Here is a 15,434-nt window from a genome sequence, read left to right as displayed (position 1 = left end):
TATTGAACATGTTCTACTGTGTTGAGGCACATTCTGTCTATGGATGTGAATGATTTTTTTAATCATTTGTCTTCGAGATGCAGCCAAGAATGGGCAGTCATTTCATGTTCAGGTTTTGACTAATTATCGTTAAGGAAGAAATTGAGACCAGGCCTTCCATTGGAATAAATTCATTATTTACTGGGGGAATATCCAGAAACTAATCATAAATATTCAGGATTTGACATCCCTGTGAAATAAAGCAGTTAAACATTTCCAAATATCTATCATTAAAATAAATGTATTCACAACTAACCCTTCACTTCACATTTTTTTTTTTTTTGGGGACCAGTGAAGAGTTGACGTTTGTTCCCTTTTGCCATTTCTGTTTCCATGAATCAGTCGTTGCCATTGGTAATTACGTTAGATATATTTTTGCTTGTCTGTGCGGCTACCGACAGGGAGTTTGACCTTATGCAGATCTTTCTTGGCATGACTTAACCACGCCAGTTCAGCCCATCTGCTAGCACATGTTCTCTAGAATAGAATATAGACCTCCCTACATGTTTTTTTGCATTATGGCATAGCGTCGTCCTTCGTGAGCCTCGTCTGGAGGTTCAGCAACTACCAACTACAGAGCCCTCAACTGTGGCCTCTCGTGCCACCTAAGATAACTCACTGCAAAAAACAAAACGTGATTGAGGAACATGCTCTCTTTAGTCTTAGACACAGGTAATTACTTGGGCTAGCATTTCATTTTTTTTGTTTGTGCTAATACAGAAAAGAATAAACTGCATGTTAAAAAGTAATAGGCTTATCCCTGCTCTAAAAGAAACCGTCCAGCACAGTTTGCTAAGTGACGTCATCTTGAGAGGAAAAGGGTGAGATTGGTTTGTATATAGTTTGTTAGTAGAGATGAGTAAATAATATTGACATGTTACAAAGAGCTCTCACCAACGATTAAAGCTTGTCCCAAGTACTTCCATCCATCACATTTTGTTTTCTTCAGTTAGATGCCCTGAGTGGTAAGGGCAGAGTCAGACGTGAGTCCTGCAGCTTGCTGTGCCCAGGGAGGCAGACTGTTCCTAACCAAGGTCAAACGCTTCTGCGGCTTCTTTTGTTTCTGTGAAGCGGGATCGTGGCCATTAAGTTTGGACTGGATTACTACTGTTTGTGGTAAAATATGCCAGCATATCTGGTGACATGAATTCAATCTGTAACGAGCAATTTGAGATATTAATTAAACGTGTAATATTTTTCAAGAGTCTCCCATCAAGCTCACCCATGCAGGTTTGGAGAATTTTTCATTAGTATATGTCTGATTACCACATATATCCATATTGTTACTTTGTATTCTATTGTGCAGCATGGTATAGTGGTGCATGTTGGCTATGTAACCCAACATGTGCCTATCTATGCCACAGTAACTTTTCTCTGACATCCAGCTATTCAACTCCTTTTTGCAGAGCAATAGTCTCTTAATGCCGCAGTTTAGCCATCGTGATTAATTTGTAATTACTAACAATAACATGCATCTGCAAAGCTAGTAAATCAGGCCTTGACAGTTGCTCAATGTTTTTTATTTTTTTTCACAGAGATAAGCAATATGTAAAACTAATTGCCAAAACAATATAAAAAACAAGCATTTGCAATGCAACGGGTCTCGCATTTCGTCGAGTTAGAGCTATTAACGTTGTAAACTCCTGACCAGATTTTTCTTGCCACATTAAATGAAAAAAAAAAAAAAAACAAGCGCGACCACGCTGTGTAAAATACAGTGCGATCGTGCTGCAAAATAAAGAGAAAAATTAGTCCAGAAAACATACTGAAAACATGGAGCCTCGTATGTTTCCAGTAGTTGGTCGGTGCGCTCAAGGAGGGCTGAACACCAGAAATGGCATGACGTATGCATGCCTTACACTAATGAAAGCAAGAGGATTTTAAAAGGCAAGCCCACAAACCAATGTAAGGGACTGACATGACATGGGCGTGGTTAGAAGCCCAAAGAGAGATTACATTAGGGGACGGCGCACTTTGTGCTTGACCCTAACAAGGGGAGTAGATCAGAAGCCCAGGCACACGAGCCTTGGCGCTGAAACGCTCTCCTTTTCCGGTGACTGTTTGCTTGTGATCAGGGAAAATGCTGTCACACACAGTACAGGAGAGCCAGTGGATGAAGTGGGCAAGCTCAGTGCCGCATACCAAGTGCTATAGTGGGAGGAAATAAAGTGTGGAATACACTTGAACAGAAAAATGAACGAAGAAGGCTGGCCAAAGGTCATGTATGTGTATAATAAAAACATATGTTTATTTTATTAAGATTTTATTTTAGAAAACGTTTAGCTGACTACACATTAGCAATATCTCTAGGCCAGACCTAAAATCAAATGATTAAAAAGGGGGGTTTCTGACTATGATCATATTGGTAGAACACGTTTTCTAGAGCAGTCTCGAAAATTGAGCTGCAAATTGTTTATGAATTTGGGTTATGATTGGCACCGGAAACGTCTCTTGTAAAAATCATAACCATTCCATTTACAAGTAGCACAGATAAGATGAATGTGTGGCAACTTAAAATTTTATCCCACCTATTGCTCAGGTTATTTTCTGAATTTGTTTCCTTGCTAAAGGTACCTCATGTAATGCAAATCCAGATCTTCAGCCTTTACACAAGAGTGGATGTGAAAGTCCGGTATTTTGTGACGAAGTAAGAATGTGATTCTGTCTTTGATGCGCTTGAATCACATTAAGATGAATTGCCACTATTAACTGTATCATTCCTTTCTCCCCAGGATTCCTGATTATTGGTACCTAGAACAAAAAATGAAGTCCATTAGATCTCCCTCTGTGGATTTCCAAATTTAAGTCTTCAAATCTGGCTGTTTGCATTCCCTCCATCTTTCCTCTGCCATGCCTGGTGGATTTCATCACAACAGGGCTTTGTCTTCATGAAGATTCCTAACATTGGTAATGTGATGAATAAATTTGAGGTCCTTGGGGTTGTTGGTGAAGGTAAGTCAATCCATAAGAAGAGTGTTTTTGATTGAAACATAACGCATATTTATTTGGTTGTAAGGAATGAATTGTCTCAGTGGGTGTCAATAGAGGGAGACTCTTCTAACCATCAAGGTAATGAATGCATGGTTTTCTATGATTTTTTAATGTCAACTATTTATTAAAGCACCGGCCTGTCACACGAGTATGTCAGAGTGTTGGGTTTCAGTTCTTCTTGGGTAGGGAAACCAGTGCATTATAGTCTTATAGTATAGGTCGTATAGTCAGTTCAACATGTTTATATGACTTACTTCAAGTCCAGAAAGAGAGCCCTCTCTTTATTGCTCCAGGGTGATGGGATGGAACAGGGGAGTTCAGAAGGTGTAGGGATACAACGCATACTGCATATTAAGAAACTCTTGCCTGAAAGTGAAATGGGTCTTCACTCTGTATTTCTACAATAGCATCCTTTCTCTTCAGGCAGCATATTGGTACTCTTTTCTTTCCTTTTTTAAAATGTTTTCTGTGCCAAAATGTGGGCTCAACTGCATATTTGAAGCAAATTATTTATCTAGTTTAGTAAACAGTTAGATTCCGCACTAGGTGAAATGAATACGCTCCAAATTGTCCTTTTTTTTAAAATAAATGTTTTAATAGTTCTGGTATACAATTTCTTTACCAGTGTATTATCTCTAGAATTTTGCTTAAACTATATTCCATAAAGGCACTAATTGGTAACAGTTAAAAAACCAATAATTTTTCGGGCATGCTCAAAACAGCAGATTTAAGTTGACTACTTTTGAACATTACTTGCAGTAGGTCTGCCCCGAATGAAAAGCTAACTAGGTCACCAAACACAATATTGTGTGTTCTCACTTGGCGTGTTGACACTACCATAACAAGTAGACCGCAACCTTTATGTTCTTAAACAAATATGTATGAACAGTAGCTATGATTTAAAAATAGATAGATCCCGAAGTGTATGTGGTTAGGTGTGGAAAGGATTATTACTTTTAGTTAAGAGTTGTGTTTTGAATTGTATTTTTTGTTGGAGAAGCAGTGAAAGGTTCACAGTTGTGCATTTTACAGAAAGTTTAGATAAGTGGTGTATTATGCTAGACATTAATTTTTTAGATGTGTAGAGATTGAATCACTTAACATATTGTCCCACTCATTTCAGTTTCTATTGGTTTGTAATAGTGAGAAAAGAAAGCATTACCTACTTACAGAAACATTATCTGTTTCTATTGCCGCTGTCTTTCACAATCTGATTTCCTTTGCATTAAAATCACTGTTACTTTACTCCTCCATCTCGATTACTATTTCCTTAACTCCTTCAATTGAGTCACCCCAGCTTTTCACACACTTTGATTTCTAATGGATACTTTTAACCACAGATGCCTTACCTCGTGAATACCTCCAGGTAACAGACTGTAGCTGGAGATTTTTCTCAGCAATTTCCTCGTGCACTGCTAGTTGATGTAGTGTGGCTTCATGTCAACTCCGTCTCACAGTGGAAGTGAAGCCAGAGACACGTTTAGCTGCCTCCCTTCGCGCTGACGTCAATTCCTTTTTTTTCTGTGTCTTCCGATGCAGATACATAGCTCACTTCCTCATTTTCTGTCACTTAACAGAACATATTTTTGCCAAATTTGTAACTTTTTTCAATATGCAATGTCTTCGTGGCTATATCTTCCCCTATAACTACAGGCTTTAAACCCTGCAAAGAGCACCAAAAGGAGATGTTTGGGATTTACATCCCACCAGGTATGTCTTTCATGTCTAGGCTCCTTGCATGACTCAAAATCGTTTGAAGACTGCACCAGGATGTGAACCCGAAGGCCACGAAGGAATGCAAGGCCGAGCTCTTTAGCACTGACCGTCCTCGATGGTCTTGTTGAGGACACAGACGCGTTATTAAGGCCGCTCTGAAAGAGGTCCTCTTCCCACTACAAGATGTCAGGTAAGTCGAAGTCCATGAAAAAGCAGAAGTCGTCGAAACAAGACTCTACTTCTTCCTACCACTCTTGTCAAGAGAAGTCACGGGGACATCAGCATGCCTCCTAATCTCGGTCCTGCTCCCCCCACCCCTACAGAGCCGATTCCCCAGCTCGTCCTGATCCAACCTGGGTCTTTCAGCAACATTGCAACTGGTTGAAGACCTCAAAGAGGCCATGTTATGAATATTTGGCATTCTACCAGATCCCTTTGACGCACCCATGGGCCCCAAGGCACCTAGGAGGCCTCAGTCAGTCTACTACAGGTGGATCCAACACCAACTGTGCTGTTTGACCCCTGCTCCGGGGTCGGCTTCGACCCTGGGGCTGACACCTGTCCTGACTTTTCACCCAGCCCCAAAATCCTCTGTAGTTCCCCATGCATTGGCCCCGACACCAAAGGAAGAACATAACTGCCCTTTCAGACTCTGATGCAGTTCTACCACGACCAGGATCAAAGTCACACCAATTTTGAAATCTGATACAACCCACCCAGCCACATTCAGACTCCGATGGTACACTAGCGTTATCTGCACGCATCTCTGATCCAGAGCCACATGATGAGGGCGATGAGGAGGTGAGGATTCCCAGCTCTATGAAGTGGAAAATGTTGCTCTGGATCTACAAGATTCCAGTGGGCTAGACAAGTCCCCTTGCACGACCTAAATTGGCCACCTGGCCTTTCCACAGACGAATCAGCATCTTTCTCTACTGTCATTGGAAGGGCTGCAGAAGTCCTTGACCTCCACCTCTCCTCATGAGCCACCTACACCAGGGTGACTTCTGGAGGGCCACTTCTCCATTTTACAGTGGGAAGTCCAGTCTCTCTTGGGCAAGAGGTTGCCAGCATCAAAAATACGGACTGAATGCTGCACGTTTTATTTCCTAGTGCCAAAGAAGGATGGAGGACTTTGTCCTGTTTTAGACCATTTCTCTCTTAACATTTTCCTCAAAAGTGCAGGTTCAAGATGCTCACACAGGCCCAAGTCTGTCTGCCTTGGATCCGTCCTACTGGAAGGTGGTGGTGTATTTGCAGGCTGCATATTTCCACATCCCCATGCTGCAGTCCCACAGACATTACTTGTGGTTCTGAGTGCTATATAAGCATTTTCTGTTCAGTGCTTCCCTGTGGCCTCACTAGTGCCCCTCAAGTGTTTACAAAAGTGATGATGGTGGTCACTGCACACCTTTCAAGGTTCAGAATACCTGTTTTTCCCTACCATGATGACTGACTGTTGAAGGTGGGCTTGTTTTAGTCATGGACCACCTTCTGACATCTTTAGGGTTCTCAGTCAACGTGCAGAAGTCGCATCCGACTCCTTCATAAAGGCCCCCCTTCTTGGGAGCCATTTTGGTTATGGTGCAATTTCAAGCCTTCCCCAACCACAAAGAGTCCAGGCTGTAATGCTGATGTGTCACCTTTGACCTGGGACTCAGTGAGTGTCTCTAAGACCTCCGGGCCTCATGCATCCTGCTAGTGGACCATGCCTGGGGCACCTGCAGGCTTTCCATTGAAATCAGAAGTCTCTGTGGACTTAGCACCAAGGGAATCTGTCAGATTTTATCCAGGTTTGAGAGGAGACTGCAAGAGATCTGTAGTGGTGGTTGCTAGACACCAGTTGGACCAGATGTAGACCCATCTCCCTACCCCACCCTGAACTAAATGCTCACAACAGATGCATCATTGATGGGTTGGGGAGGCCACATGTGAGAGATAGAGATCAGCGGATTCTAGTCTCTGGCAGAGACCGGGTTTCACCTGAATTTGCTGAAGTTGCATACGATTCGCTTGGCACTAAAAGCCTTCCTCCTGTCCATCAAGGAAGAACCAGTTCTCACAGACAACACTACCGCCATATTGTACTGCAACAAGCACAAAATGGAATAGTGACCAAAGCATGGCCCTAATGTCATCTGCCACATTTCTTTGGAAACAAACTGTACACCATTATCATACACCAATTCATAAGGAAAACCTTCTCTAGCAAAAGCACCTGTAAGGAACGTGATCACGAGTATTAGGTCCCCTGACAATCTTAACCTCCAGCCATTTTGACTTGTAATACAATAATATGTGGTGTAGACGAAGAGTTTAAAGCGGATCCAAAAAATGGGTGCAAACTTTGTCTCACACTCAGTCAGGCAACCTACTTATGTCACAAGTGTAATTCTGGTCTTCAGTCTTTTATCATTTCGTAACAAAAAGCTACAATCTCCAACAAACTTCTCTGTGTCCATGTACATCCGTAGATGGCTGGCTACCAGTAATGCATCCTTAGCCTTTTTTATTAGAAGTAATTACTAAGTGTTCCTCATGAGACAAGTTCCATAGCGTGCATCGGACTAAAGTAGCCAGAATAAATTTATGTTGCTTGAGTAAAATCTCCACCTGCCATTGAGAACGCAGATTGACTCAGTTTTACTGTAGCTCTGCAATTCATATGACAAATTCTTCTTTTTAGGCCAACCACCTCTGGCATATCTAATGACTTTCAGTAGAACGGGATCTTAATCTAATGCCTTTCCCCAGCATTGCTCACTGTTGGATTATTTACCCGACCAACAAATACTAGCAACAAGGCATTCCACATCCTCACAGTCATCTTCAACATTCTCATTCACAACATCCTCTCCTTTACTCAGTAACATTGATAAACAACCCACTTTTCTGTTTCTCACTCCTGCAATATGTTGTATCTCAAAATGTTGTTCCAAAAGTTTGGAACTTAATCTCACAAGCCTGGCAGTAGCCTTGCTGGTGTTAACATTGTTTCCATTTAACAGGGGCACAAGGAGTTTAGATTTGTGATTATTTCCTGATTTGAACTTCGTCCCACGTACATAAGATGTAAACTTTTCAAAGCTCATTTGCAGGCTTACACCTCCCGCTTAATGACAGAGTGCATTTTGTCTTGTGTTCTAAGTGACTGTGATGCAGAAGCAATTGTGGACTGCTTATTATCTTTTCCTTGAGTTAGTAGCTCACTAAATCCAGCATTGCTCACATCTGCCTTAACACACAGTTCCTTCCATTGTACATATGGACTAAGAAGTAGTGCATTGAAAGCCCCATTCTTCATGTTGGCAAAAGTTTCTTCTTGTTCCTGTTCCCAAGCAAATTTGATGTTCTTCAAAAGATGGTGAAGTGGTTCAGCTAATATGGCAAAGTTTTTGATACATTAGAAATAATACTCACACTAACCAATAAACACAAGCAGTTTATCTCAAGCTTTAGGTACAGGTACATCGTCAGTGGCCTTCAGAAGACCAGACCTTGGAGAAATCCCTTTGCCTGAAATTACATTTCTCAATAGTCCACTTCTTGTACACCAAATACACACTTGTCTCTTCTTAGTCTCAAAACAATTTTGAGCATGGCATAGTCAAGCCAAGTATGTATTAATCCTCATACTTGCTGTAGGCTAAAGCATCATTCTAAAAAGCTAGAACTCTAGGAAGCCCACTTGATACCTCCCCCATCATTCTCAGAAAAATGTTGCAGCCAAATCCAACCCCAAAGGCATCCCTCAAAATTCATATACTCCATCAGAAGTTACAAACATTGTCAAGTGCCCTGACTTATTGCTCAGTACCACATGGTGATCTACCAAACGCATATATAGTTTTTAAAACACAGTGGCTTCTACTAGGTTTGTTATTATTTTATCCATGTTTGACAAGGGGTTACCACCCATCCAAATAGCTCTATTAAGGCTCCTTAAGTCAACACAGACATATTGTTCTTTTTGCGTGACCTGACTATTGGAGATGACCATAAGTTGGAATTGGTAGGTTTAATAGCACCTTTCATACGATTGTTTGGTAAATCATGCAACACAGTCCTTTGACTACATCTTAATTTGTGCTTTTTAAGTGTACTTTCCTCCGTCACTTTAATAGCGTGTTTGAAGTCTGTCATTTGGCCAAGCTCTTCACTGAAAATATCAGTGTTTTGTTTTAGAACATTTATAAGACAATTTCATCCTCCACCTGTAACACCTGACAAGCAGCACCTGGCTTTAGAACAATTCCCAAGCAAACTTATTGATGACAACCAAGAATGTCTGGCCCACCAACGAAACAGACAATACCACTCACCACATGCCCTCTGAATTCTACTGTGGTTTCCATAAAACCCTCTAAATCTGTACTCTAAATCTGTACTCATTTGATTGTAACCTCCTGTCTTGGTATCAAGAGGACGCAAAACCCACTTAAACCCATTATCTTTCATTGTATTGTGAGAAATAATGGTAATTTTAAAGACCAAGCCTGACACAATTGAATAGCCCCACACAACAATGACATCTTCAGTGGTATCCTTTATTAATGGTACATCTTTGTCATATACACTCAAACATTACTATATTAATAAGACTTTTAGCCTACTCCTCATCTGTCTCTACCACAACCAAATTGACCTTGTTTTTTCTAATCCCTTTCTTGCACACTCTGTCAAAGCGTTCCATCATACCACATTGTACACATTCATTTCGTAAGGCAGGATATTACTTTTTCTCTGTTGGTGGTTGCTGTTGTGGATTGGCTACAGTTTTTGTTGAGCTTGACAGCACAATCTGCATCCTCCGACCCTTTGTTTAATTCTTTGAAAATTCCTTTGAGTCTTGAATACTGTTTCTAATTAACTGCTTCTTCTAGAGTTTTATTTTTTAAAGTAAGCAAGTTCTTTTATAGTATTATCTTTTTTAGTTACTAAAGTTTCGAAACTCCCATTTATCTATTAATAGTCTTAGTAAAGTTACATATGTGTCTACGGATTTGATAGACATTTGTTCTTTCTCAAAAAAAACTTATGCCTCCTTACCACCAAATTTAGTGGCTTACAAAAATGTCTCTCTAATCTCCCGACAGGTTCTTTGTGTTCATCCAGTACTTCCTCAACATCTTCTTTTACCACAATAGGTAAATGTTAAATAATGTATTTTCCTCCAAACACAACAAATGTTTGAGTAGCCATTTTTTCCTTTTAGATTGGATTTGAAACAAACTTTTGCACCCATGTAAGTGTTAAATTCTCTTAACCACTCCTTACACCTGATTGGTTCACAAATGGCAATTACATTCAAAGGTAGTACAGGGTGTCTTCCAGCAATGGGCAGAGCCCTGGCTCTATCTTTTTGCCACAGCTGAGAATGCACAGTCTCTAAGCATTTGTGCATAGGCGTTCCCAAGGCAGTTTTCCCTGGCAAAGTCTTATGCCTAGAATGGAACTCTGAACTTTTGTATATCTTGCTGCCTCTACCTCTCCTGTTAAACATCTGAAGATCACGAACTACCAGACCCTAGTCATCTTAGAAGCCCTTGATTGGGCCACAAGACTGTGTTACCCATATCTTGTGCCCATGAACATCTGTCCTCTGATCTGTCTGCAGCTTTCGGAGCATCTTCTGTTGTAACACCAAGGCAGTGTCCTAAATTGGGGCCTAAACAACTTACACCTCCATTCCTGGAGACTGAGTGGCGACAGTTCACTGCTTTCGTCCTCCCTCTGAGGTGGTTGATGTCATCAAGGCAGCCAGACGTCCATCCACAAAAATCAGCTATGATGGATGCTGGGAAACGTTTGTCGCTTGGTGTACTTCTCTGCACATCCATTATTTAAAAGCCCAGTTGTCTGATATTTTGTTGTTTGATCTCCCGCTAGCAAAGCAAGGAGTTGCTGTGACTACTGTTAAAGATTGTTTGTCTGCCCTTTCAGCCTTTCTGCAGATACTTGATTGAACATCGTTATTCAAATCACCTATTGTGATGTGTGTTTTGAAGGGTCTAACCCACATGTTTCCACCAAAGCCATATATGATGTCACAGTGGAACCTTAACTAGGTTCTAACATACTATATGTGTAACCCATTTGAGCTGCAGCATATCAGCTCTCTGCCTCTCATAACTCTGAAAACAGTTTTCCTCATAGCTATAAGGTTAGCTAGTCACATGAGTGTGTTGCAAGCCCTGTCTGTCAAGCAATTATGCACTACATCTTCCCAGAAAAACTGGTGCTCAGGACCAGGGTGGCATTCCTACCAAAAGTTATGATCCTGTTTCATATTGGACAGTCCACCATTCTTCCGGCGTTCTTTGCCCCACCTCATCCATCCAAGGGGGAAGAGAGAATATATTCCTTGCATCCTAAAAGAACTTTAGATTTTAATGTTGATCGTATCAAAGAACACCAGGTGGACAATTAGCCCTTTGGGAGTTTGCTGTAGCAAAGAAGGTTAAAGCTGTGCAGAAAAGAATAATGTCTAGACGGTATTCCCTGCATAAAGATCTGCTGCGTACTGGATAAGAAGCAGCCTCTAAAGGGCTCACTCCACCAGGTCCAAAGTGGTCACTGTGGTATTGGCACATGGGGTGCCTGTCTTAAACATCTGTCAGACTGCAACATAGGCATCAGTGCTCACATTCACTAAGCACTACAGCCTTGATAGCCCAGTCCAGCAAAGTGCCAATTTGCCAGTTCCGTCCTGCAGGACTTTTTGGTCTCAGCTCTTCAACATGCCCACCACCTGTGATGGTACTGCATTGGTATCTGTTCACAAGGTAAAGAGTCTGTGATTGGAAGTATCCATCAGAAGACCAAGTTACTTACCTTCTGTAACACACTTTCTGGTGGATACTCTATCTAACCATGGATTCCTCACTGACCCACCCACCAACCCCTTCTGTGGAATGGACTTTTTTCTCTGTCTAAAAAGATCAAAATTAGAGATCTGCAGACTGTTTAATCTGATCAGTATTGGCTCTGCATCTGACGGCGCTGTCAGAGTCAAGAAAAAAACTGATGTTGGTGTGCAAGGGTGGTGGCTATATATGGCACCGGCATTATTTCAGAGGTGGAATGGAGTTGAAATAGAGCCTCATTACGCCACCTACTGGTGTGGGCAGGATATGTTGAAAACAAATTACAGATCCAGTCTGGTGTCTGAGAGTATTCACAAGGTGAGGAATCTGTGGTTTCAATTTTTCATCTACACAGACCATTATCAATGCCCTTGCCCCCAAGCTGAACATTCTATGCATTATTTCTCTTTGCACATTGATTCCACATGTTTCATTAACACTTTATTTTGACTCTCCCAGTCTCACTCCCACAACACATGCTTAAGATGGAACTGTTTACAAACAGTGAAGAGAACCCATCATTTCAATTGACATTTGGCAATTAAGTTATTGCATTTAAGTACAGAGTATTCTTTTGTTAAGTATGTCTGGAATTATATGTATTTATTGTGAATAACCAGACTGAAATCTGTGTATTTACTGCTGTGATGTAGTAAGAGTGTGAAACAAAAGTTGTTGTCCACTTTTGCTACGTCACTTGGAATTCTGCTTGTTCCTCCTGCATTCTCACTACGATCGGGTCCCCAAGCCCTGAGTGGAACAGAGAACCTGTCTAGGAGGATGCGAATGTCATCTGTGGCGACGAGGAGGGCGGTCTCGGTGCTGTGGTTGCTCTGGAAGCCAGACTGAGGGGGGTCAAGGATGTTGTAGAGTTCAATGTATTTGGTGATTTGCCTGTTGAGAGCCTTTTCAATGACCTTGGATGGGAAGGATAGTAGACAGATGGGCTGCAAGATCTTGAGGTTGTCTGGGTCTGCGGTTGGTTTCTTCAGTAGGGGCTTGATTTCGGCCTGTTTCCAGATTTCTGGGAAGGTGGCGGTTTCGAAGGAGTGGTTGATGTGTCGGAGCTTGGGTGCTATGGTGCTACTTGCTTTGTTAAAGATATGGTGGGTGCAGGGATCAAAGGGAGAGCTGGAGTGGATGGAGTTCATGATGTTGATGGTTTCCTCGTCGAAGATGTTGGCTCAGCAGAGTAGGTGGTGGGGGTTTGGTGGAGCTTTGGTGGAGGCTGTGACAGTGTTGGGCGTGGGCTGGTCCTGGGTCAGAAAACTGTTGTAGATGTCTGCTATCTTGTGGTAGAAGTAGGGGGCGAGGTTGTTGCAGAGTTCTTGTGATGGGAGGATGTCTGTGGAGTTCGCTCTGGGGTTGGTCAGTTCGCTGATGATTCTGGAGAGTTCTATGCTTTTGTGTGTGTTGTTCTTGATGCTTTCCTGGAAGGCGTTTCTCTCGGTGGTCCTGATGAGTTGGTGGTGTTTGTTTAAGGCTTTTTTGAAGGCTTCGTGGTTGGTGGGGTTCTTGTCGGTGCTCCGTTTCCTTTCGAGGCGTCTGCAGTGTTTTTTGAACACCTTGAGGGCTGGGGTGAACCAGTTGGCTTTCCTAGATGAGCATCTGTTTGAGGGTTTATTGATGGGGGCTAAGGTGTTGGCGCAGTCTGAGATCCAGTTGATGAGGTCCTGGGCAGCTGTGTTAGTGTTGAGGTCGTCTGGGGGGGTTGAGAATTATTGAGGCTGGTGAGTAGCTGGTCCTTAGTGATCTTGTTCCAGCTCCTGCGGGGTGGTAGGTGAGTGGGGTGTCGGTCGCGGAATTTGCTGAAGGTGAAGTGGTTACAGTGGTGGTCGGTCCATTGGAGTTTAGTGATGTGGCTAAGGAAGGTGTGGTTGCTGGTGGTGAAGTTGGGGTCAAGTGTGTGTGCTGCGGAGTGGGTGGGTGAGGTGAAGAGTTGCTTGAGTCCAAGGTTGGCGAGGTTTTCGAGCAGCTTTGTGCCATTGAGTTGTTGTCATTGGCGTGCTCCAGGTGGAAGTTGAGGTTCCCGAGGAGTATGTAGTCATTGGAAACGAGAGTGTGGGTGGTGGCGATGTCAGCGATGGTGTCGCAGAATAGGGAGCGGGGGCCCGTAGCCTGTAGATGAGGGTGCCTCGCAGAGTGGTGTTAGGGTTGGTTCCAATCTGGAAGTGGAGCAGTTCCATGCTGGTTGTGGAGTCTTCGGTGCTGGGGAAGAGGTGTAGGTAGTCTTTGTGGACGATGGCGATGCCTCCCCCAGGGCGTTTGTGCGGTCTTTGCGGATGATCTTGTAGCTGTCGGGGATGGCGATGTCTGGAGCCGAAGAGGGGTTAAGCCAGGTTTCTGTGAGGAAGGCGACTTCCGAGGATGTGGTGTCGATGAGGTTCCAGAGTTCGATGGCATGCCTGTGGATGGAGCGAGTGTTGATCAGGATACATCTGAGGTTGTGTTCAGTTTTGTGGGTCTTCGGGGAGGGGTAGAGTGACGGAGGCAGGTGAATTTGCAGTGGCTACAGGTGAAGGGTCCCTCGGTGTTGCCTGATGATGCTTGCTTACAGCTGTTGTTGTGTCCTGGGTTGAGTGCGATGAGTGCTGCTGACGAGTAGCAGTGGTGGGCGGGAAGTCCAGGGGTCCTGGTACTGGTCGCAGACGGGCTTGCTTTAGGCGTGCCTTCCCACCATTTGGAAACATCTGCTTGCATAAATATGATGGCCTGGGTAATACTTTTTCCTGTGAAGAAGCCTCTTTCCATCCACCCTGTGAGAAAGTAATCCTTTTTGCCCTGATCACCCAGATTGTGTGACTGAAACTGGTGATTACTGACTGATTGTGCCCTAGGTTTTACTAACCAGGGCCAGTTCTCTGTTTAAAAGGTACATGGTAATTAGGCTTAATTACTCTTGGCTCTGAGAACCTACCTGTAAGCCCCTAGTATATGGTAGGGCAAGCAGGTTTAGAGGCCCAGTAGATTTAATGCACTTATGTGTGTACTGCTGTGTTGCCTGATGTCTTTTTAAAAGCCAGCACTACCTTACAGGCTGATTGTAAAGTAAATCTATGTCCAAATTCGACTTTGGAATTAAAAATACTCCCAAAGCCTTAAACTACCTTATTTTTACATGTAGGCCACCCCTGTGATCTACCCAATGAGCCCCAAGGGTTAGGTGTATTGTAATAATAGGCAGGACCATTATAAAATATGTTTTATGTGCGGTGGTAATGGAAAAACAGACAATTTTTTGTTTTCCCATTGTAGCACTGCTAGCTCCATATGATAACATAGGAAGGCTTCATTAAACTTTATTAAAAGTCTACTTTTGACAGGAGTGAGCTAAAAATAGTAATTTAAAGTGTCAAAATAATAGCAACAATAAATCCAACAACGTGCCAAGGTTAGGTTTATATTAATTATTTCAAAAAAGTAGTTTTAGAACTGCTTTCCTAAAGTTACCTAAAATCAGTCCTGTAGCAGCCTCTTCTGATTGGTCAGCCTTTGACAGACTGAGCAGAGCTTCTCTGATGAGGTGTAAAGTGGCCAGGGTTTAGTCAAAGGGACCCTCTGGTGGAGGAGATCTGCTGGGAGAACTTCTGCTGCAGATGCCAGGTAGGAAGATGGCTGGGTAGGCTAACTGGCCTTCAAAGGGAGACTTCCTTCACCCCCCAACCAGATGGGAGCCTCTCTAATTAGAATATGACAGGGACTGGAAGGGCAGTGTAGGAAAAAGTTACCCACATCTGTGGGTTTGGTTAGTCAGACATGATCCTCATGGAGTGATTTTTGTGAAACAGTACTTTCTGGGTCAAAAACAGGCCACAGCTCTGT

General features: G+C 42.8%; 1 protein-coding gene across 9 annotated transcripts in view; it reads left to right on the top strand.

The window, feature by feature from the left end:
• The window catches only part of CDKL5 (cyclin dependent kinase like 5), a 1,213,679-nt gene that overhangs the window by 439,406 nt on the left and 758,839 nt on the right, over positions 1-15,434 (top strand). For all 9 annotated transcript variants that reach the window (XM_069204517.1, XM_069204511.1, XM_069204514.1 and 6 more), the window contains exon 3: positions 2,772-2,991. In XM_069204517.1, coding sequence (XP_069060618.1) covers positions 2,928-2,991 — 64 coding nt within the window. In that variant the 5' untranslated portion in view covers positions 2,772-2,927. The remainder of the gene's footprint in view (positions 1-2,771; positions 2,992-15,434) is intronic.

The sequence above is a fragment of the Pleurodeles waltl genome, chromosome 8 (genome assembly GCF_031143425.1).
Source record: "Pleurodeles waltl isolate 20211129_DDA chromosome 8, aPleWal1.hap1.20221129, whole genome shotgun sequence".
Taxonomy (NCBI): Eukaryota; Metazoa; Chordata; class Amphibia; order Caudata; family Salamandridae; genus Pleurodeles; species Pleurodeles waltl.
Note: the sequence above shows the minus strand (reverse complement) of the source record. Positions and strands in the feature narration are given on the sequence as shown.